The following is a 23702-nucleotide window of genomic DNA, read 5'->3' as shown; positions in this document are numbered from 1 at the left end:
CTCGGATCAGTCATTATTGACTAGAGGATCTATTTTTAGTTTTCCTAATTTTCTATTCATTTAATCAGTTGGTCACTAGTTCGATATCAAAATATTTCACAGATTTTGTTATAAGCTCAAAGTGGTTTAAAGAAGTTGATAGTGGAAACTAATAAGAAATTTATATATATATATATATATAATTTGTGTGCCTTTGATTCGGTCAAGCTTTGGCAAGAGAAAAGAAAAGAAAAGAAAAGAAAAAAGGTGGGACTTGGGTGTGAGTGGGTCACATGCTGGTGCCCTACTGCATGTGGGTCAAGACGCGTAGCTTTGCATTAAGAAATTAATCGTCGAACGCGTTTAGTGGAAGAAAAGAAGAAAAAAAAAGTACATTATTTCTCGAGAGGAGGAGCACTAGCGGAGCAAAACAAATGAATTTTAAAAAATTTTTAAATTGATGCGGCAATTGTGAGTGACAAATAACCCTTACCACATCAGTTTAAAAATTTTTCTGAGTTCATCTGTTTAATTCGTTACCACTTTTTCATTAGAAATTACAATACGTGTAAAATGTAAATACTCGGAAACATTGGACTTCTCTTTATTACCTGATATGTTTTGCACATTTCAACAATAATTTTATTATTTATACTCTTTTTTATCAATAAAATAATAATTTATATGTTCCAGCATACAATATACTAACGAATATGATTTGTATTATATTGGACAATATTTTTAACTGAATTAATGAACGTGTTTTTATAAGTCCCATTCTCTTTTTAAGTTATATATAATAACGACATTGTTTAACTCTTTAAACCCTTTAAAGGCATTTAAAAAATATTTCAATAATTGAATTTGAGCTTTTATGAGTTCTCGTGTTTTTGTTCATGATATGGATAAGTAAAATCATTGAAAGTTGACTCCAATTAGTTGGGAAAAAAAACAAATAAAATTGAATTTAGTACGGCAACATGCATTATGGTTTTGTTGTCGGTCATGGTACGTATATGCATGAGTTTCGCTAGCTTCGAGTGAAAAAAAAAAAAAAAATAAGGTAGAGATTGTCTTTATTAAAAAAATGCTAAACTTACAAAATATTTTATATAAAAAAAAAAAAAAAAATCTCACAAAATGATGTGACGCATTTCTAAAAAGATAATTATATTGTTTATATATTTGAGGTGATAATTTCAACAAATTATTAGATCAATTTTTGTTAAAAAATAAAAAATAAAAATTGAGAATTAATTAAAAGTGACACGTCATTATGAAATAATTATGAGGCAAAATGTGCACAGAAATTGCTGCATGTGTCTCCAAGTGCAAATTAATCATCATCAGCGTCTTTCCATTTTGCCATCGACAGTGGTGGCAAGCTGGCAGTTGTGGTCCCCAGCTACCGGCATGTTGCCGCTGTGTCCCACCTCCGTCCCTACCTCTTTCGATTAGCAGTACACATGAATTAGAAAAGACAGGAAAAAAAGAATAAAAGAGAGAGAAGAAGATCGGAGGCGATCGAAAGAGAGAATTAAAGATGTAAGCGAGAGAGATGCCAAACACTTTAACCTTTTTAAAAATTACATTTTCAAATTGTACATCTATCTCTATTTTTAATTGTACTTTTTGAAATCTCAACCCGACTCTTATTTTTTATTTTAACGTTAAAACAATTTTTTTTTTTTTTTTTTGGATAATACTAGACATTTCAATATTTTTTTTTTAAATTCTTTTTTTTTTTCAAAAGAAAAAATGTTAGAATGCCTAACAACCTTTTTTATTAAAAAAAAAATAAAATAAAATAGCTATCACTTTAAACTATTTATTTTCATTATTTCATTTAAATATTCATTTTGAAAGATTTGTTTATTCTTTATTTGAGAGAAAAGAGAATGTTGAATATTTTTAATTTTTAATTTTAATTTTTTTTTAAAAAAAACATTTGGTGATGGTTTTGAGCATTATAGCGGCTTACCAAATATTTCAGCATTTTGGTGTACGTTTGGTCCCATTTTAGCATCTTGGCTATCCAGCTGGATGAGAATGTTCTAAGGTCTCGTTTTTTAAGGTTTTATGTGACCACTGATTATTATTGTCGTTTTGAGGTTTTAGAATGATGATTTAAGGCTTTAAGGTAGTGAGAGTTTGTTTATTTTTGTGTGTTAAATATTTAGGGTTTGTTTTGGTTGAGGGCCAATTTTAGAGGACCTGCATGTGCGCCATAAGAGAAAAAGAATCCAAATCGTGGGCCAGCAACAAAAAAATTGTTTTAAGAAAGCAGGCCCACGAAGACAACTCCTAAATACATAAAAGATGTAAGCCTTTGAATGCCCAAAAGACCACGAAAAGATGACCGGTATACGATCATAGACATTAGACCCCCCACACTAAAACAACTATATATGTACACTCCAAAACCGGATTTTTTTTTTTTTTTTTTTTTTTTTTAAATTTTTTTAGGGGGGGCGTTTGAACCTATGTAAATAAATAAATATAGATACATATAATCTCTCTATGTAGGGGTGAAATTAGGATGATCGATCGATCGATGGACTAGGTACTTAATCAATCGATGGACGGTTACAATAGCTTGTGTTTTGACAATAGTGCCCTTTTGATAATGTATATAGTTTGTGGGAGTTATGAACAATGTAATTATGTTAGTGGGTTGTATAAGTTGAGTAAGAGATGTGTTTAAGTTATGAAAGAAAGTATTGAGACAAGAGTTCTACAGGGTAGCTCAATCGACTGTGAATTACGCCTCATGAAGCGGTAGTCACTAGTTCGAATCTCCTTCCCCCTCCCCTTATATGGACATGTCAAAAAAAAAAAGTATTGTGACAAGAGTTACAAGTACACAATCAAATATATCAAAGAAAAATGTAGCTATAAAAAGGCTTTGATGTGTGAAAGTTTGGTTACATTAAAAAAAAACAAAAAATTATATGGCATTTCCACTGCTTTTTTTATTTTTAAGGAAAGTAGTAGTAGCGCAACATAAATATTGTAAAATAATGCAAATATCCTGCGGGGCGTTGAAAAATTAATTAGAGACTTGATTAAAACTTTTTACATCATAAATTAAATTGAAATTTCTAATATTTTTTAAAGACCAAAATATGGGTTATCCCTTTAAGCTTTAAGGTTTCGTGTCTTGGTTTTCATTCTAATATTAAATAGAGAGAATCTTATTGTTAATCAACACTTAGGTGTTAAAGTGAGATGGGTCATGTAATGGCCCCTGCAACTATTTCTTCCTTCTACTAGAACAAATCATTCGTGTTCTTTTTAGTAAAAGAGGCATTTCTTCTCCATTTTTCAATTCTACTTTATTGGGAAGTTCCGTTGAGATGAAAGGGACCTAGGTCTTGTATGAGTTGTTTATTTAAAATGAACGGTGCCAATGGAAATGCACTTGGTTAAAGTACTTGTTTGAGTAAAATAATTATATTTTTTTGGGTAAAGTTCACTTAACCCCCTCAAACTATTACTTTAATGACAATCTACTCCCCAAACTATCAATTGTGATAATTTACCCTACAAACTACTAAAACAATGACAATGTACCCCAAATTTTAACAAAATGACGAAATTACCCTTATTAAAATAAAAAATGATAATAATTTTTTTTTTCTTCAAATTTTAAGGGTATTTTTGTCTTATTGAAAATTCTATAGGAGTAATTTCGCTATTTTGCTAGCATTTGAGGTAAATTGTCATTGTTTTGGTAGTTTGTGGGGTAAATTGTCGCAATTGATAGTTTAGGGTGTAGATTGTCATTGCGGTGGTAATTTGAGGAGGTTAAGTGGACTTTACCTTATTTCTTTGGAGAATGAGAGATTACAATAGCTTCTTTCGGATAGAAGAAACTACAATAACTCATTTCATGTAGGAGAGTCCACAAAACTCCACTTAAGACGGGAGAATGCCACGTATTTACTAATATTTTTCTATGATTCCTTTAATTACAACCAAATAGTCTATAAATATACTACAATTGAATAACACCTAAAATGATAAACTATAATCCTAATTTAAAATAATCTAATCTTTTAATCATAATTTCCAAGTCAACATGAATAAAATTTGGATGGAAGAATATCATGTTTTTCTTCATGATATTATTGTTTCTTCGGAAGTTGTATGATTTGATCATTATGGAAAGCCTGAAATTTCATATTAAAAAGAAAATTCCAACTCAACCCATCTCATCCTAACCGTATCATGATAACAAATAAAAAAGAAGGAAGAAGGGTCATCATATGGTTGTTGCAAACTTGGGGTGGTTAAGGGGTTGGTTCGGCCACCCCTAATGGCCGTTTTGGAGGGTTGGCCGAACCATCCTCTTTAGCTAGTTATAAGGGGTTCTTCAACCACCCGAATAATCACATTTAAAAAAAAAAAAAATTATTGTCACAACTTGGACTATTCATTTAAAATGAACGACTTAGATGAGAGGTGGGATCTCAATCTGGCACAAAGCTATATATTGCATAATCCTTCGAAGTAGAAAATCTCAATTATGTAATATTAAAAAAATTCAATACAAGCCACGCTATGGGAGGTTATTATTTGCTCCCTCTCACTTCCAACCTAAATGATGGCTAATGACATATCTGCATCTTCAAGCATCTGTGTTATATAATTGCCTTTGACAAAGTAAAGAAATGAAAAGTGGGAGTCTTTGTGTCGAAGCATGAGATGCATGTGACGTTGCCTTTTGTGTAGAAAGCAAACAACGTAGAAGAAAGTATCTTTTTCTTCAATTTTATGCACTTAATTGATTTCTTACTTTTTTTCAGTGAGTTGGATCCACTTCCCCTTTACTTTAGTTTTGTATATAACCCCTAATTTTACAACATATATGGACATTTTGTTTTTCTCTCGGAAGAATTTTCTTTAATTAACTTATTAAATTAATGTGTTCAAACTTGCTTTTTTAATACAACATGTAAAAATTACATATATTTTAGACACATATCATGAAATGATATAATAGCCATTGGATCAACCCTAGCTAGTTAAAATACAAACTATCCAACGACTATTACACCTTGCCACATAAGCATAGTAAAATAAAAGTGGGATAAAGATGTAGTATACAACATTGCTCTTTTAACAAATGTTAATTTAAGGGTTAAAGTGTGATTTTTAATATTACTTCTTTCTGATGCTGATCTAGTTTACTTTCAAGAGTAATACTAAATATTACACTCCCATCTCACTAGCTTTTGTTTTTTGTTTTGTTTTTGTTTTTTTTTTTTTAGTTTTTTTTTAAACAATGATTACGACACTAATCTAATGGGATGACACTAGAATATTAATATAGGTATAGTACCGCATTACTCTTATCAATTCTACTTTGTTAATTTCCCAATGAGGGTAAGAAATTGTGAGTTTTGACTGATGAAAGCTAGAAGATGATCGAAGTTTGTTTTGTAAATGAATTCGATTTGGAACATCTAGCTCCTAATAAAAAATAAATTCTACAAACATCATTAATTTTTTCGAATTGAAGAAAAAAGAATAATGAATCATCAGTGCTGACAAACAGATTTGTCCCTCTCCCAATATGTGGAACCTATGCTTGAATTTGTTTTTATCTCATAACCAATACCTTTCTCTTTTTTCAGCTACTCTTACAAAAGAATAATCAGAGACACAAATGGACAATTCCACGAGGAGGAGGAGGTACGTACTCATGCTCAATTGCAGGCAATGTTCGAGTTACAGATGCTGTAGGAGCTCTCACATGTCCAACCATGGAAACCTGCAAAGCTTCTTCTTCATAGGCCCTTCTCTCCATCTCTTCCATTCTTGACTTCTTCTTCACCTTGACAAACAATGCCACCAGAAGCAAACCCAAAAGAAAAGCACCCAATGCCGCCCCGACGGAACTTCCGACCGCCACTTTCCACCGGCTAATCTTTCCCCTCAACTGCCCTGGCCGGGGGGTCTCAATGACCAATCCAAAATGGCCATGCCTTGTTGCTACACATACATTAGGTGATACCTGATTTGCTAGTGTGACTTTTCCATCACTCTCAAAACTAGCACAATATGGCATAATTCCCTGCATATTGCTCAACTTTGTAGTGTTGCTGAAGTCTACTCTGATGGGTTTTGCTCCTGCAAGAATTCCAAGCTCAAAAGAGTTGCTGAAATTCACATTGGTTCCAGCATTATAAGCTAGAAGGCCTAGAATAGGAGACACAAGTTGGTATCCTGATAGATCATAATTAGCATAGTATAAGGAAGACCAATTGGATCCCAACTTTTGCCTAACTACCATGACTCTCTCCACACATGGATGCACAGTCACACCAACACCCAGATGAAATTCCCTAACCTGTGCACCATATCTTCGGAGGCTGCCGCATCTGAATCTCACCGTGTCGACCCTGATGCCAGAGAAGTTTGCTGGTAAATGTACAGTGTGCAGTATTCCAGTCCTGAAGTGTTGGTTGTAGGACTTAAAAGTGTAGTCTCTGATGTAAAGATCAAGAAGATGGGCTGATTGAATTCCCTGAGCTTCAGCTTTTTTTGATGCTAAGGATGCCCATGAAAGGATTATCAATGTGATAATAGAGAAGAGGGAGCCCATGTGATGAGATGAGGTTGGTTTAGAAGACATTGGATAAAATGTAGTAGTAGTAGTAGTATGGTGTTCTCTGTTTTTCTGGGGCTTGAAAATGCAGTAGCATGGATTTAACTTCTAAATTTTCTGGGACTGGTCATTAAAAGAAGAGCTTGAAAAGTGTGATCACTAAATCTAGATTAGCTTCTTTTCCTGCAGATGTAACGGGACTACTGAGGTCACAAAGAGAAAAGTTTAGACTGTTGGAGAAATTTATATGGCAGAAAAAGCTTTGATGGATTGAAGTCTGAAGAGTCAGGAAGCAAAAGGAGAGAAGAAAGTTCTTTTATTGTTTCTATACCACGTTAGGTGGCTGTAAAAGTTCCTGGTAAGAAAAGGTTGCCTGTTGTTTTAGATGAGGTAGGGCTATCATGAAGAGCTAGCAAAATGAATCTTCTACTGCTGGACTGCAGCATAGTTTTGCTGGTTTGCCATAGGATGTAAATTTTGAGGTGTCAAAGGGGCTAGCTAGCTAACTAGGATCATATGGCAAAGGATGGGAGATATGATTTTGGGGGCGTGGGCTGATGATGATGATACTTCATGGCAAAAGGGAATGAAAAAGAGGCTTTGGCGTGCTTAGAGAAAGAAATGAGGACATTGTATACCCTAGGGGCACCATCACCCTACTTGTGTTTGATGACATGTCTGCCACTTGACCAACTTTGTGGGTCTCATGTTAGCTACCATTGTATTCTATTTGTTTTCCCTTTTAATGTGTCCAAATTTTCACATGGGGCATTCAAACAAGAACCATTTGGAAAAACAAATTGTCCATTCCTTTAGTACACCATTCATTGGTACCTTACAAAGAGCACTAATTATGTCTTGTGACTATTGCATCACAAGACTAACATTGCTAAAGACAGATTAAGAATGGGTTTGGTTCTACAATTTTGGCCCACAAAACACCTGTTTTTAAACAAAATCACCAAATGCGTCTAGTTTGGGAGTGCGTCTGAAAAAAAAAATGGCGGTTTGAAAATGTAGAAAAATTTATGTTTTCAATACGCATGGGGATGTGTTTTAAAAAGCATACGATTTTAAAGGCCGAACTGTAATTTTACAGAACAATTACCTGCGTTTTAAAAATCATGTATTCATTAACTATATTTTGAAATCATTATTTTTTCCAATCGCACATTTTGAAACAGCTAAATGAATAGATGCTAAATCTTAAGTAAATTTTTTTTTTTTTTTTTTTTGGTGCACTAATTATAACCAAAGAGAAGTTTGTTTGATGAAACAATGGTATATTCTGAAGATTAGTTCAGAAACAAAATGATATGTAACACTTACTATTTTGTTTTTTGTCTAATGCTTTAGACAATCTTCTTGTTCAAGTTTTTGAGTTGACTTTAGGAGGTTGTACTTGAATTTGTGCAGGACACAAAGGGAGATAAATCAGGCAACTCTCAGTCAATCCTTTCATTCCTATCAAAGATAGTTAATAAGATTAACATGAAAGTAGTGATCCTAATATGTATTGGCATGAGCTTCTGCTCTCATAGCAGCAGGTGAAAAATACAGAGTTTTTGTGAATTCATGAGAAATATCACATATAAAGACATGGAAAGTCCTCCATAAACGAAGTGACAAACAAAAAAACTGCAGTATACTTTAGAAAGATCAGAAAGAAGAGCTTGTAAAATCAGTGGAAGTTGACATTTGTCTTATAACTGAGCCCAACATTCCAGCTCGCAGGGGCAACATTCCATGCAATTATGGTCTCCTTGGTTGAGTATGAGGTGATCTTGAAGGAAAGAGATTGACCTCCCAGAGTTGCAAATGCTTGGTATGAAGCTCCCCAGTTGTGGCTCATGCTTATCCACCCTGTTCTGCTCCCCTTCACCCACATTCCAGATATGTCTCCTCCACCTGCAACATTCATCACATACACCAGCAACCAGTACCCATTTCCTTGGAAGGCGAATCGAAGCCCTCCTGTCCTTTGGCATGGCACTCTACAAGAATCACATGGAGCTAATGAACAAGTTTTTTCCAGGAGATTTATGTCTAAGATAGATTTTTGGGTTCATTACATTTACCCCCTCTAGCTGCTATCCTTAATGTCCTCAAATGTTTTAATTTTTACAATGTTCTCAATCTGTAATGTCTCTCTTTCGCGATTTAAAACGATAAAAAATACCCTTCACGAAAAATTATGAAGGATATTTGTCGTTTTAAGTCGTGAAATGTAGAAATTGCAACCCGGGGCACAATGCTTTCTCCTAGTTTTTTTTTTCCCCTTTACTTTTAGTATAGTTGGTTTTGGCATTTACTTTTAGAAAAAAATGCAAAATCAATCCATGTGGTTGCATCAATTTACAATAAGTTGATCATAAACGACATAAATGAAAAACAACTCCCCCCTCCCAAACGTTCATTTGAAATTTTGATCGAAAACTATCATAAAGCCACATAATCAACAATAATAATACGAATGTGTCTTATACTAAAAATAACAGAATATAAAAACAAAAAGAAGAATATAAATTACAAAAAAAAAAAAAAAAAATCTATTAGGCAGACGGACCACCCTAATTAGCCAAAGGGGTAGCCAAACTGGAAAAAGATCCTCTCCATTTCATTTGAAATGGAGGGGATCCATTTAGTTAAAACAAGATAAAATAGAGGGGATCCATTTAGTTAAAACAAGAGGATATTTTTGTCCAAAAATTGTTTAAAATATTTGTATTGGACAAAAATGCCCTCTTGTTTTAACTAAATGGATCCTCAATGGAGAGGATCCAGGTCCAGCCGAACCGCATTCCAACTATTTAGGGGTGGTTCAACATAGTTTAGTCAAAATTTTCAACAAAAGCTTAGAATGAAAAGTAATTTATTGCTTACTATAAAGAGTTTTAAATTAATTTTTAAACCCTAAAAAAAATTATTGCAAATTAATACAACTCTAATTTTACATTTTTGGGAACTTTATAATATTTGTGATGGGTAATAAGTCTAATTACCTGCGGTACATGACAGGGACAATGCCAGCCTTCCACTGTGCAATTTTCATGAAAGCAGGCTTGGACATGTCAAAGTGGGTTCGAGGTGGGTTGCACCACCCGCCGGCGTTGGAGTCCTGAGACCAATTTGGCGGGCAAAGGTTCGTCGCCGTCACGGTGGTGAACGGCACCTGTGAAAAGCACCATTTTGATTGATAGCACTTAATCTGGTAACAAGTCCCACAGGCGTAGCCATTGTTGAACAAAGTTGAGCTCAAGGCCGCCGTGTCTGTTCCGTAGCCATTAACAAACAGATTACCATACCCACAAGCTCCTCCTGTGAACCCAATTCAGAAAACAGACATCAATTTTCCATTATTCAATTTAACTTTTTTGTACTCCTCCCAAGATATACAAAAGGATAACATTTTTCTCTACGAGATTCGAGGAAATTCTTTCAATTTAATCTATTAAATTGGCATCAGTGTTTTTCTTAGAGCATGTGATTTCACTGATTTGTATATATATTTTTAACGCATATGAGATACATGTTAGTTTAATAGACTAAATTGAAAGAATTTCTTCTAACTTAATTTGAAATAAAACTTTATTCTAACCAAATTAAATCATGTTTTTTCATTAGAAGATATAATGGCTTTGTTTATTAAAACCATTCTATTTCTCTCTCTTTTTCTTTTTTCTTTTCTTTTCTTTTTTTTTTTTTTTTAAAAAAAAAAACCAAAAACAATCTACAACATAAAACATTTAAAATTGATTTCACCTTTACCTAATATTACTAACAACAAGAGCCAATTTTTACCATATAACCCATACAGAAGAAGCAAAATAACTTATATGGTCAACTCATTTGGTTATTAATATTACAAGATCCGCAATGCATTCGAGTTCTCACTCTACCGATACATGGTTTTATGGTTAGAATTGTGTATCTGAGGTTTACCTAACAAAGATATGGGTCATAAAGTGGCCGTGTCTTAAAAGAGTTTCATGATTGTTTTTTTTTTTTCAAAAAAAATAAAAAAATAAAAAATTGCATGATATATGGTGATTTTGGTCTTCACCATTAACAATGCATTAAAACTCGGATTAAAAAAAATAAAAAGTAAAAAAAACCTAAATTTCCCGTTGTGATTGGATCAACGAGAAAAATTTATTTATTTCACATTATGATTATTCATTTTTTTTTTTTTGCTTAAAGTAAAATGATGAATATATAAATATATATAATGATGTGAATATTCAGTACCCATGGTCTCGGCGGCAGTCTCATCGCCATAAAAGGTGGCGTGGGCAAGCTGCCATGGGCTCGGTCGGAAGATTACAGCAACTGTTGGTTTGCTGCTGATGATCATTGCCAATGTCGATGCCATCAAGAAGAAGCTAAACCTCCATAATTGCAGGGAAGAAGAAGAAGCCATGGTTCCTTTACTGACTTTTGCTAGAGCTCCCTAATGTGATTTGCATATTGACTTGTACGTGCTATCTTATATAAACGTCCAACAACAATTCCAAAAGAGAAAACAATTCCTTCGTGATCCTCACGAAGATTGAGTCTTTCAACTTAAATAATAAAATTTCCAAACAATATTCGAAAAAGCTTACATTTTTTTAATTACATGAAAACTATATGATTGAGATGACTGACCATTATAATTATTATTATAGTTTGGAACGTGGGGGCAGGTTTTATAACCAAATTCAAATAATGTTAAGTACGTAATAATAAATTTGTTATTTGATTTGTCCAAATTTCAGAATTAGGGGTGCAAAATGGATTCTATTTACTTTTGGACAAAGTTTTTCAATTGACATTTGTTGCTAGCTAGATTAGATGATTATATTAAAAAGGGAAAAATACAGAATCGGTTCATGTGGTTTACTTGATTTGCAATTAACTCATTGTTGTATTAAAATGAATTCAGAAGTACTCCTGAGGTATGCCAAAAAAATAATTTAGTCTTTACAGTTAAATTTCGTCGACGAATTTAACAGATTCCGTTAATGTAACACTTAGTTAAATTTTTTTTTTAGAACACTTCAGAAACCTCTGAGTTTATTTTGATACCACAGTTAGCTCATTGCAAATCAAGTAAACCACAATGACTAATTTTGCTTCTTCTTTTTTTTTTCCTATTAAAAATAAATGTAAGAATGACATATTCTAAGAATAAATGTCAGTTTAATATATTGTTTTAGAAAAATTTCATCCGACCTAGTATAAAAGATTTTGTCTTTTATGATTTTAGCAATTGAATTTCATATATGTTTGGGTGGTGGAAGTTTTTTCATTTTCTTGTAGAAACATTGAATTAAGCACATACTAAAAACATTGGGTTGACCAATTTAAATAAAACACCTAAAAGTCTTTTTTTTTTTTTTTTGGGGGGGGGGGGGGGGGAGGGGTTAAATAAACTTCAAAACTCTATTAGTCAAATTAAAAGAACATAACCAAGCATTGACTAAAAGTAGAAATTATAAATTATTGTGCGCCTAATTATGATTAGATTTTGAATTAATCTTGTCGGTATTTGTCTTGAGACTCTTGACGGTGCTATAAAGTATTCAACTTAATTAAAAGCATGCCCATCTTTTAATACACAACAATTGTATCAAATTTCAAAGTTGGAAGCAATCTTTTATTTCTTGAGGCTACCTAAAATCATGAATATCAATCGGTTCGATTTATGAAGAATGTTCTCATATAAAAATTTCTGAAACTTTTACATATATCAAAGTTATGTTTTTCTCCTCTTGTGCTAATGCAGAATTTTGCACTGCCGGACTAGATAGTAGGTACATGCAAAACAAGAGAAAATCATTGCGGTAAACCGACCTCCAAAGGGCCGGCGGAGTGCCTCAAATGGTTAAGTTAATAATGATCTTGAAAGAGAGATTTATGGTCTGTTTGTAATTGCGGTTGTAATAAGTACAATTTTAAAAATTGCGCTTTTGAAACCGTTACTTTTTAAAATTGCAAAGGCATTTAGTAAAACATGTTAAAAAAAAAAATACTTTTTTTTTTTTATTAAATATTTGTTATGCAAAATCATGATTTTGGTTTAAATTTGCGCATTTTCAAATAAGCATCCCTAACCTGTTTATAAAAAAATTGCAGATCCTTTTTCTATTTTAGATTAAGTGATTTTTAAATCTCAATGCCAAACACTGTAAGTTTTGTGATATCTTTTAAAAACGCAAATTATTTTTACAAAATCGCAATCTCAAACACATCCTTAATAAAGACGATTAGTAAGTTTTGAAAAGCATACCTAGTTATTTGAGTGGAGCCATTAGTTATTTATGTCCATGTCATCCAGGAACATTATATAGAGACACAGACAGAATTTTCTTGTTGCCTGTCTGCTTTGTTCTGCATCCCTAGCTATCTATGCCTCTATTATTAAGACAGCTCTTTAATGGTGATATGGTTGCCAATGTGCACATTATAAAGGTATGAACGTGTAGCTACCACTTTAGATTATCAAAATTTGAACGCATTTCAGAAGTGAAATATTAAAGTTGGTGGAAAGGGCATATTAAATCTAGGGGGAAAAACTACAAATATTTTTACTTTAATGAGATTCCTCCTAATATGTAGCCAAGTATTCCTTCACATAATTCATGAAGGGAATAATTATTTATAGCATTCGTGCAAGGGCTGATAAAATATATGGGATCGTCAGATCGTGCAAATATGTAATGGGAGTTTGGAAAAGAAGAGAATGGAAATTAAGAGAATTATTTAAGAAGGAATAGATGATTATTGCGGATATATATATATATATAGACCGCAATAATCTCTCGAAGACGGTTATTTTCAAGCATATTATTAATTCAATAACCATACACTAAACGCTTGATTTAAGGGACTTGCAAGGCATGCAAATATAAACGCATTAGAGAAAGGCTCATCGAAATACTGATAGAAGTAGCTCCAATGCTTAAGTTACAACTGAAAACTGTTGAAAGGGCAAAATGTTGGCCTAGGGAAAAATGTGAGTGTAATTGGGTAGTGTGCTTCTTTTCTACTTATATATGTCATGAGGTCCTGTAAAGCGTGGGCTCTCTCTCCCACTTATTGGTTTCGATTGTGGGTGGTTTCTTCTGAGGGTACTGGTAAAGTTATTCATCCAAAATAAAATAAAACAAGGAAATCTTGAAAAATTACTGAGTTGGGGTGTGCAACATATTTGTGTGGCATAGGAGTGGCCCAACATTTTATGCTTTGTAGCTACACTAAGGACAAGGCTTATAGAAAGTACTAACGAAATCTTTTAATATAGAATTGAGATTCCCTGTTATTAGAAATTCGAACAGTCTAATAATATGAAATTCTCATCCTTTAAGACATCCTCTAAACGATGGATTGGAATCTCCAACTATGGATTATTACGTTAGTTTGTATGAAAAGTACTCATAGTAAAAGTTGTACTACTCTTGATGCTACATAAAGTAATGAATAGAGGACTCCTATTAGCACTACTACATTTCCTATCTCCCAATTTCCTATCAGCACTTCTCCATTTTCATAACAACCAAAAACCACAAAACTCGTAGAAAGAAAATGCTTTGGATACTATAATTTTTATTATAACATGTTTTACAAATTGATGTAACAATTCATAACTGATAAAATGATTAAAAATATATGATTGAAAACGTCATAGATCGAAAAAAAAAAGAAAACATCATAGATCGAATTCCCATTGTCTTGAAGTGGAGATAGCTTGTGAATCAATACCATGTACACATATAAAAGTCTTATAATTATAGTCATCTTTGGCAAACTGGAAAGGTAAAACATGTGCTCAGAAGTAGAACAGGCACAAAAAAGAAAGAAACAAAAAAGGAATTAAGTAAAGCATGATGTTACAGATTGCCTTTCCTAAATAGGCCTCAATTGTCACCATTTTCAAAAACCATTGGTGTAAATGAATCAATGGAAGTTCACATTGGCCTGATAAGTCAATCCTACATTCCAATTTGCAGGGGCAACATTCCATGCAATTATGGTCTCCCTGGTAGAGTATGAGATGAGCCTGAAAGAAAGAGATTGGCCTCCCAGAGCAGCAAATGCCTGGTACGATGCTCCCCAGTTGTGGCTCATGCTTATCCAGTCCGTTTTGCTTCCTTTCACCCACATCTGAGCAATGTCTCCGGCACCTCCAACGTTCATCACATACACCAGCAACCAGTACCCATTTCCTTGGAAAGAGAATTGAAGCCCTCCAGCCCTTTGGCATGGCACTCTACAACAAACACATGGAGCTATGAACAAGTTTTCCCAGGAGATTTACTTCTAAGATATATTTTTTCTTTTTAAAGGGGAATTAGTGTTGTTTGGTTTAGCGGAGAAAAAAATAACGATTTCCAAATACAATCAATGAAAACGTGCTTTTTTAAAATGGTTCATACAGCTACTCTTTCTCTTTTTGATAATTTTGACACAATTTGCAAATCTAACACAAACTTAATATGAAATTAGTGAGTTAGAATGGAAGGGTTTTGACCTGTTTAAATAAATGAATTAGGTTAGGGTTGACTTATATAATTTTATATCTATCCCTCAACACGATTTAAACTTGACATATGACATAAGGGCCAACAATTTTTACTTTACCTGCGAACGCGACATGAACCCAACATGAAATTAGTGGATTAGAGTGGAGGGGTTGTTTGGTCTGTTTAATTAAATGGGTTAGGTTGTGGTTAGCCTATATAGTCAGTCTTATACCCATTCGTTAACATGACTTGAACTTGATAGCGAAGACAAATTGCCACCCCCAACTAAAACACAATTCAACCTTTAAAATTACGTGTTTTTAAAAGAATAATGTTATTCTTAACACTCATTTATCACATTCATTTCACATCAGCTTACATTAAGTGTTTTAAGTATCTTTTGATTTTGATTTTTTTTTTTTTTTTTAAGTGGCTAATCTGATAAGTTACTTATTACACATCAAAGTGAGTGTGATAAATGAACGTAAAGAGTAGCATTACTATTTTTTAAAAATACATCCCCTTACCTGCTACCTAAAAACATTAATTTTTTTTCCATGTTTTCAAACTCTCATTTTATTTTATTTTTTTTCAAAAAACATACTCTCAAACAAAATACTTTCTATAATTTTGTTTAAAAACACTTGTTTAATTAACCTATGAAGAAACAAGTAGTACTTGTTATATACCTGCGGTACATGACAGGGATAATGCCAGCCTTCCACTCTGCAACTTTCATGAAAGCAGGCTTGGACATGTCAAAGTGGGTTCGAGGGGGGTTGCACCACCCGCCGGCGTTGGAGTCCTGAGACCAATTTGGCGGGCAAAGGTTGGTCGCCGTCACGGTGATGTATGGGACCGATCCGTAGCACCACTGAGATTGAAAGCACTTAATCTGGTAACAAGTCCCACAGGCGTAGCCATTGTTGAACAAAGTTGAGCTTAAGGCTACTGTGTCTGTTCCGTAACCAGTAGCGAACAAGTTTCCATACCCACAAGCTCCTCCTGTCAACCATAAATTTATGTATTTTCCACATTAAAATTAATAACAGCATATATATATATATATATTTGTTTGTTTGTTTTTTATTTTTTATTTATTTATTTATTTTTATTGGCAACCAAATCAAGAAATAACCTTTGATTGTTAAATTATTTTCCTTTCGACTTTTGTTTTGTTTTGTTTTTTTTTTTTAATTTTCGAAACAAAAATATTAACAAATAACCTAAATCACAAAATACTCACAAAACGCTTATAACTATTTTCACATTTATGTCAAATTACAATATTTTTTTCAAACAAAGACACAAAAATGCCTTAAAAAGTATTAACAAACGATTATTAGTTTGAAATTGACAGCATTCATCATATGATCGAGATTTAAAATTTGTGCATTTAATAGAGAAATGAACACTATCAAGTTCAAATAAAATTGAGAAGATCATTTAGCTACTAAAGGCCATACATGTGATGTGAATAATGTAACGTACCCATGGTCGCGGAGGCTGTCTCGTCACCATAAAAAGTTGCGTGGGCGAGCTGCCATAGGCTTGGCTGGAAGGCAGCGGACGACTTGCAGCTGATTGCCAGTATAGAGGCCATCAACAAGAAGAATCTAAAGTTCCATGATTGATCAAGGGAAGCCGCAGCCATGCCTGGATATGACGTCTCAGGATCACCTTCGTGATGATGATCACTTGGTGCAAACAATATTATGCCTAGCTATATTGACTTCAACATGCTAAACTTCTATATATATATAATGCCCAATAATAAGCATTATTAAAGAACAATCTGGCTCTTCGTGGCCCTCACGAAGATAGCCGTCGAGCTTAAAAGAATGTTGGAACAAGAGTTTTGTGTTTGTTATTATTAAAAATGGATTTGGTATCTCCACATATGTTTGCCAAGGGAAAATTCCTTAGCCCTTAATGGCTGGGCATCTCACTTTGCCATTATTAAATTTTTGTGGCCTAAACTTGGGGACGTGCGAGCATGTATCAACAAGCCCTGAGCTCTCTCCTAAACTGCTATATATATATTAAAATTTTGACATTAATTGCAAAATGTTAGGTTTATTGGGGGAGTTAATTGTCCTCGAATTATAAAAGTAGTCATTAGTGATAAGTTTTATTTCCATTGTTTATTGAGAGATATAGAGATCCCTAATTATAATTTTGCTGTTTGAATTGTTAGTCTGAGATCTGCTCAGATAAATAGTCCCATACGGGTTCGCCCGAATTGCTAGCAATTCAGATATCAAATTGTTGGATGAGCTTTATAAGTAATTTTAGGGAGCCTCAAAACTTGACTAGTCCTTTTTGGCTTCTCTCTCTCACTTTTTGTTTTGTTCTTTCTTTTGAGTAATTCTCATATTCACGTTCATCTATTACGGATCTTTTACATCGGCTGATATGACATATTTTAAGTTTTTTTTTTTTTTTTTTTTTTAAAAAAAATGAAAAAATCGCTCAAAACATGTAATATAAAATGAGGAAGAATGAAGAATATCATTACCGTTGCTCTCACAATTAGTAAAAGATGAGACAATCGTTACCACTTTTTGGAAAAGCAGTCAAATGGCTGACTAGTCCAATTCCAAGGATTAAGGACTGAAATAATTAATTTGCTTTAATGATTCCAGCACTCATATTTAAAGTAACCTGTGGTAACAACGCGCACATCAGGTGGTTGGATTTTTTCAGATTCCAGGTATTCGGTAAAAAAAAAAAAAAAAAAAAAAAAAGAGAAAAAAAGAAGAAGAAGAAGAAGAGGGAGGAGGAAGTATGCCTTTATAAATGACTCAACTTGAATCAGAATCAGTTAAAGGCATGCTCACTAGATAAAATCATAGGTAAGGCTAAAGAGTGACCCGGCCCGAAAGGTTAGTGGGAGTCTTCAATACTTAATTCAAAAAGATATATATATTTCTTTTGTGGTCAAGAGGTAATTCAATCAGTTAGAACCACGCCTAATGAAGCGGATGTCACTATTTCGAATCCTTCTCCCCCCTCTTGTGTGGACATGTCAAAAAAGAAGAAGAAGATATTTTTAGGAAAATCGGAATACAGAGAGGGCAAAGAATTATTATGAATTGATAACTAATCTCTAAAAGCGACACGTGTCTTTTAAGCTATTAAAAAAGCACGCGAGAAACACATGGCATTAAAAAAATATGTATTTCTCACATGCTAAAGACACATATCACTTTTAAAGGTCGGTTTGTAGGAACTTTCTTTCTCTTAGAAATGTGAACCATTGGTCCTTAAGTGGTAAGCAATTTGGAAAATGGAGAGTAATCCGACAGATACTCCCATTCTTATACTCCCAAATGAATCACTATTGTCTTGAGGATGAATCACTACTAAATTTTAGCGTCATATCATGGTGTGTGTGCATTTGAAGGTGTGAGAGTAAAAGTGTGTACAGAGTAGCATTACTCGACAACAATCATTTTCCTCTAATCCAGAGATCAATAGTAGAATTTTCTGTAAAAAAAAAAAAAAGAGAAAAAAAAAAGAAAAAAGAAAATGTAGTGGCATTTTGGGGATTTCTCACAACTCTGTTAGAGTTTTTTGTAAATTTCTAATGGAGGAGTGAGATTACAAATTTTATAAAGTTTAATACACTAAATTGGAAATTTCTAAATTTTATGAGATATTGTAAAAACAATAAAATTGAAGTGATTAAAGTGAAGTTTAGGGGAAAAGAGGCTTGCCAAAGGAAAGCCCATTGATAAGCCCATATAGTACAAGAAATGTAAAACATGAATGAGAAACGCAGAGACGCAAGAGAAAGGTAATGGACAAGAGAGGCAGAGACGCGAAAATGGTTGCAGCCGCTCAACCCCAGGGCAGACCCAATTCGACCAGACCCCTCCCGCCACCCGAGGGTCTTCAGTCCAGGGCACCACCCCTAGCTCGCCCACGCTTCGAACCCGTCGATCGCGAAAAGGTCTCTCTCTCTCTCTCTACGCTTTCTCTTGGGTTTGTTTACAGCAAATAGTAATTTGGAGTTTACTATGACACTGCCGATTATGTTAATTTATTTGTATAGATCTCTATTGATTTCTTTCTTTTGCATGAAAAAATGCAGACTTGCCCTCTGTTGCTCCGAGTTTTCACCAAGGTATGGGAAAATTTTATTCACTACCGTAAAATTGATCTTTTTCTGGGTGAAATGTACATTTTTTCTGTTCTGCTGATAAAAGCTGAGAGCAGAAGAGAACTAGGGAACTGAACTATGTTGCTTAGTGTTATATTACCAGTTGTCCCAAATGCTTAGGTGGATAGGAAAGGGTGAATTTAACCTTTAAATTGCTAGTTGTGCCAAAAGCTTAAACTCATAGTAAAGGGTGGATTTAACCATTCAATGTTTTTACAACTTTTGTATTTTCCTAAAGAGCTCCATATGGGTTTTGTAATGGTGAATCAGGCACAATATTAGAGCAGCTCCATAGTATAGTTTTCTGTTGTTAGTGGGCAAAAAACTGATATCGGCTTTAGGAAAACCTGAGCCAGAAATATCTCTAATACGAAAGAGATGAGCTTCATTTGAGTTTTTGGTATGAAAATAGGAGGTTACTCCCATAAAGCTACTGATTTGCAGGTTCACTCACAAAAGTCTCTGGCTGCTTGCTGACTAGAAAATATGTTTGAGCTTGCTGGCTTGCATTTAGGGTTTAGTCAGTTGACCTAGACTGCCAACCAACTGTGCGAGCTGTGTGTTCAAATTACTCCTTTCTCCCTATACAAGGAATGATGTCTAGACATCTTTGGCTGTCAAGAGTCAACTATTGTTGGTAACAAATGACAAGCGATGCGTAGGATCAGTACAAGGTTTAGCAGATAACCCCCTTTTCTTTCATGAAGTGGGTTTCTGAAGTCAAAATCAATATGTATCAAGGCACTAAACCACTTAAGTAGCTCACCCTTCCATCACTGTTTATTCTCTCCTCTTCCTTGGTGTTCACAAGCATTTGTGGCCTAATCACTTGATCATTTGTTCACTTTGAAGATGGAAGCATACAATGCCCTGGCAACCCTGCCATAGTTAGTGCTTCTTTCTTATTGCTCTCAACCAAGTGGCATCATGAGACTATTCTACCTTAGCATGTGAATCAGCATGAAATTATTGGACATTGGACTATATCTAAAGCCATCATTGACACTAGGTCGAGAACTTATTTTCATCCTTATGGATTGTCAATGTTTGATAATCTTTGGGCTCTTTGATGTAGTATGGTAGAAAGGTTATCTTGTTCCATCAACTATGACTCGAAAGGTGGTAGTGCTAGCTGTGGTAGAGGCAAAAGGAGGGTTTGATTGGTTCTTTACGAAGCCCAAGTTGTTATCATAGATGATTGAATGAGGGGACATAAATGCTTGAGAGCCAGGAGCCTGCTAAGACAGTGGAAGACATATATTATTTGTTTGCAGGAACCTAAATTGGAGTTTATTTTCAGTTTGTGTTGTGTGTAGTTTGTGGGGTTGTCAACACGTGTTTGGTGTTGTTCTTCAGCTTCTACAGGGGCCTCTCTGGTGGTATCTTGCTTATGGGGGATAGGAGGGTTATGGAGAAAATCGAAGAGTGTGTGGGGTAGTTATCTCTTGGACTTTCGCAGGTGTATACGAGCCCAATTTCGATTGTGATAGAAGGTTTTTATGGGAAGAATTTGCTGGCTTGCTTAGTTGGTGGAACTTGTTGTGGTGCATTGGGGGAAACTTTAACGTCACTTGATTTCCTAGTAAAAGATGGGTGAAGTTCATTTTTATCCCGTTACAGTGGAGTCCTAACTTTATTTTTGATCAGAGTCTCATGAATATTCCCCTTGTAAGAGGTTCTCGTATGTGGTCAAACAAGCAAGATCCCCCCTCTTGGTCAAGAATAGATAGGTTTCTCCGGAATGGGAAGCCTAGTTTTATGATTTGTCTTTAAAAAAAATAAAAGATTGCTTAGACTTTGCTCCAACCCTTTTCCTATTCTTCTTGATTGTGGCGGCTTTTAGGGTGGTAGAAGATATTTTAAGTTCGAGAATATGTGTTGTAGGCTGAGGGCTTTGTAGATAAGGTGATACAATGGTGGTCTTCTTATCGTTTTCAAGGCTCGCTGAGCTTCATTAGCTCACAAATTTAAGGCTTTGGAGCACTGTATGATGTGACCCCGAAAGGGACGTCAGGAATTTAAGGGGAGAATTTGTAATACAATGTTGCTGTGGTTTGTATATTTTGTGTACACTTCCCTTATATTAATGCTATGCCTTTTTCACTTTTTCAATGTATAAAAAGAACCGTCTTTTGTTGTTGGATATGTGGAGTAGTGTGTTTTTCATCTAAAATGCTGATTTTACTAGGTTTACATATTCTCTTTTTTGGAAAGGTTTTTTTAATTAGTTTGGGTTTAACTTTCTGCAGATTGGAAGTCATCATAGTGAGGAGGATTTTGCAGTGAGGGGAAAGGAACCCAAGGATGAGGTTCAAATTTATACATGGAAAGATGCAACACTCCGTGAATTGACTGATCTCGTATGTTCACCCCCCCGATCCAACCCTCCCATCTTTCATTGAATTAGATGTTTTATTTGTTCTCTAGATGATTTTAGTTATTTGTCAGGTTAAAGAGGTTGCTCCAGAGGCCAGGAGAAGAAATGCTAAACTATCTTTCGCTTTTGTATATCCTGATCAACGTGGTCGTTTTGTGTTGAGAGTGGTACGTGCTACTTCTTTCATGTAGCTGGTCATACATGTATGTGTTAGTGCAGTTACAGTAAGACCAGCAAAGATATTCTTGCATCATCTGTCATTTATTTGCACGAATGTGCTCGCAGTCTGCTTACAGAGTAATTTCAGTCCACTGATTGATGTAAATTTTGATCGCTAATTTCGGCCTGGGTTTTATAATACTGATATTTTCCCATAATTGGTCCTTTGAAGGTGGTATCTAATTCTAGTAGACTAGTGATGGGTGGAAATGGATAAAAAAAATGAGGTGCAATTGAGCCTTTAGTCATAATTAATAATACATTGGCATAGATGTACCATGCACATGTACTGAGAAGTTTTTGTGGTTATTTCTATTAACTTTCACGTATCTTGGTCTCCAAGGGCATGACACATTTTGTTTATGGATGAGTAGGTCGGGATGACGCATTCTTATGGAAACGGCAGACGGCTAGACGACAGCAAGTCATTGGGTGAACTTAGCTTCCAGGTAAAATAAATTACCCATATCTGTATCCATATTCATGGCATGTATATTAAGTCCCATACGGATGAGTTGACTTGTTTTTATTTTGAATATGTAGATTGGAGATTACTTAGATGTGGCAATCTTGTAGAGGAAAAGGTTGGTGATGCATAAAGTGGCTATGCTGTTGTTCTGAGATTGCATCTTTGCCAGACTGACTTGAGAGGTGTTGCTACGCATTAGGTTTATTGATCCCATCTGTATGAGAACGTGTTTAAAATATTTGAATGCTTTAACTTTTCCCGGATGCCTTGTGGGAGCTGCATTAATGTATGATCTTAGAATGTTGAACTCTATAATATAGTTTGATCAAACATCCTTGGTGTATCATTGTTGGTACCCGATTCCAGGTGTTTTCAGCTGGCAATTGTTCAACTGTCTGAGACATTGAGCCCTGATTATAGCGCAATTGTCCTACTGTCTCAGACATTGAGCCCTGATTATAGCTTCCAGCACAATGTTTGTGAGGACCAGCTTTTTGCTCGGCAAAAGAGAAAAAAAAAAAAAAGATAAAAGCCAGAAAAAGTAGCTTTCCTATTTAATGGATTGCATTATAGAAATTGATAACTTCTAAACTTAGAATAAGAGTGTCATGATGTGATTGGAATTGGGTCGGGATCCCAGCAAATCCCCAGTTTTTGATGGCAGGCAATTTCTTACAATTGTGAGAGCATTCCTAGCAGATATCTAACCATTTTCTCTAAGTTTAAAGATCTAAATTATTTTTTGATTTCCTATCCAAATATACTTCACAACAAATTCCCTTAGTATTTTTCTATATCATTAAAATATTATTTTTATTTCAAATGTATTTTTTTTTTCTTGAAACTCTTATGCTTTCTCTCTCGTCTCTGTCTTGTCTGTCTCTCTTGTCTCCGCTAGCTAGAAATGTTGTTTCAAAGGAAGTTGTTGTTTCGGTAGTAGAAGAAGGATTTAAATGATTTCTGAATGAAGGATATTTCGATGATTTTGCAAAAGCCTATTTATGAATGAAACATACCATTGTGAAGGTATGGCAAAAACCCATTTTTGAAGGTGGGGCAGAAACTCATTTTTGAATGAAGGAGATGTCTATGATTTTGTAGAAGAAAGATATGTTGGTATGCGCCGTGTGGAGTGGTGGGAAGTTGGGAACGTTACCAAAATTTTTCCAAGGATGGGGCTATGCAAGTATGAGAAATATACTTGCTTGAAGCATTGAACAAAGAAGAAAAGCGAGGAGAAAAAGAATGCGTCGAGACTCGAGTGTGAGAGGAAAGAGATAAATTTTATAATTATAATAATGTATTGGATCGCTACAGTGGAATCCAATTGTATTCCAATGTAACAATTCTAATGTTTATGGTGTGAGAGGAAAGAG

The 23702-nt window shown here is 34.4% G+C and overlaps 4 protein-coding genes across 4 annotated transcripts; 1 reads left to right on the top strand and 3 right to left on the bottom strand.

The window, feature by feature from the left end:
* Positions 1 to 5535: 5535 nt before the first annotated feature.
* Positions 5536 to 6862, bottom strand: LOC132176410 (uncharacterized). Its single transcript, XM_059588603.1, has one exon. It carries the CDS (start codon positions 6617 to 6619, stop codon positions 5639 to 5641), a length of 981 nt encoding a protein of 326 aa, XP_059444586.1. The 5' UTR covers positions 6620 to 6862; the 3' UTR covers positions 5536 to 5638.
* A 1411-nt stretch (positions 6863 to 8273) lies between these two features.
* LOC132174370 (expansin-A7-like) lies at positions 8274 to 11012 on the bottom strand. The gene is made up of 3 exons (XM_059586036.2): positions 10841 to 11012; positions 9595 to 9910; positions 8274 to 8586 (listed from the first exon to the last, which is right to left on the bottom strand). The coding sequence occupies exons 1-3, from the start codon at positions 11010 to 11012 to the stop codon at positions 8274 to 8276; spliced, it is 801 nt and encodes a 266-aa protein (XP_059442019.1).
* A 3518-nt stretch (positions 11013 to 14530) lies between these two features.
* On the bottom strand, positions 14531 to 16750 carry LOC132174371 (expansin-A7-like). The gene is made up of 3 exons (XM_059586037.2): positions 16588 to 16750; positions 15786 to 16101; positions 14531 to 14843 (listed from the first exon to the last, which is right to left on the bottom strand). The coding sequence occupies exons 1-3, from the start codon at positions 16748 to 16750 to the stop codon at positions 14531 to 14533; spliced, it is 792 nt and encodes a 263-aa protein (XP_059442020.2).
* A 2111-nt stretch (positions 16751 to 18861) lies between these two features.
* LOC132176739 (histone deacetylase complex subunit SAP18) lies at positions 18862 to 22738 on the top strand. Its single transcript, XM_059589024.2, has 6 exons — positions 18862 to 19051; positions 19193 to 19225; positions 21511 to 21621; positions 21710 to 21805; positions 22232 to 22306; positions 22401 to 22738. The coding sequence occupies exons 1-6, from the start codon at positions 18899 to 18901 to the stop codon at positions 22431 to 22433; spliced, it is 501 nt and encodes a 166-aa protein (XP_059445007.1). The 5' UTR covers positions 18862 to 18898; the 3' UTR covers positions 22434 to 22738.
* The last annotated feature ends 964 nt before the right edge of the window (positions 22739 to 23702 follow it).

Source organism: Corylus avellana, chromosome 3 (genome assembly GCF_965113065.1).
Source record: "Corylus avellana chromosome 3, dhCorAvel1.hap1.2, whole genome shotgun sequence".
In the NCBI taxonomy this organism is placed as follows: Eukaryota; Viridiplantae; Streptophyta; class Magnoliopsida; order Fagales; family Betulaceae; genus Corylus; species Corylus avellana.
The sequence above is the reverse complement of the archived record's forward strand: the minus strand, read 5'-3'. Positions and strand labels throughout refer to the sequence as shown.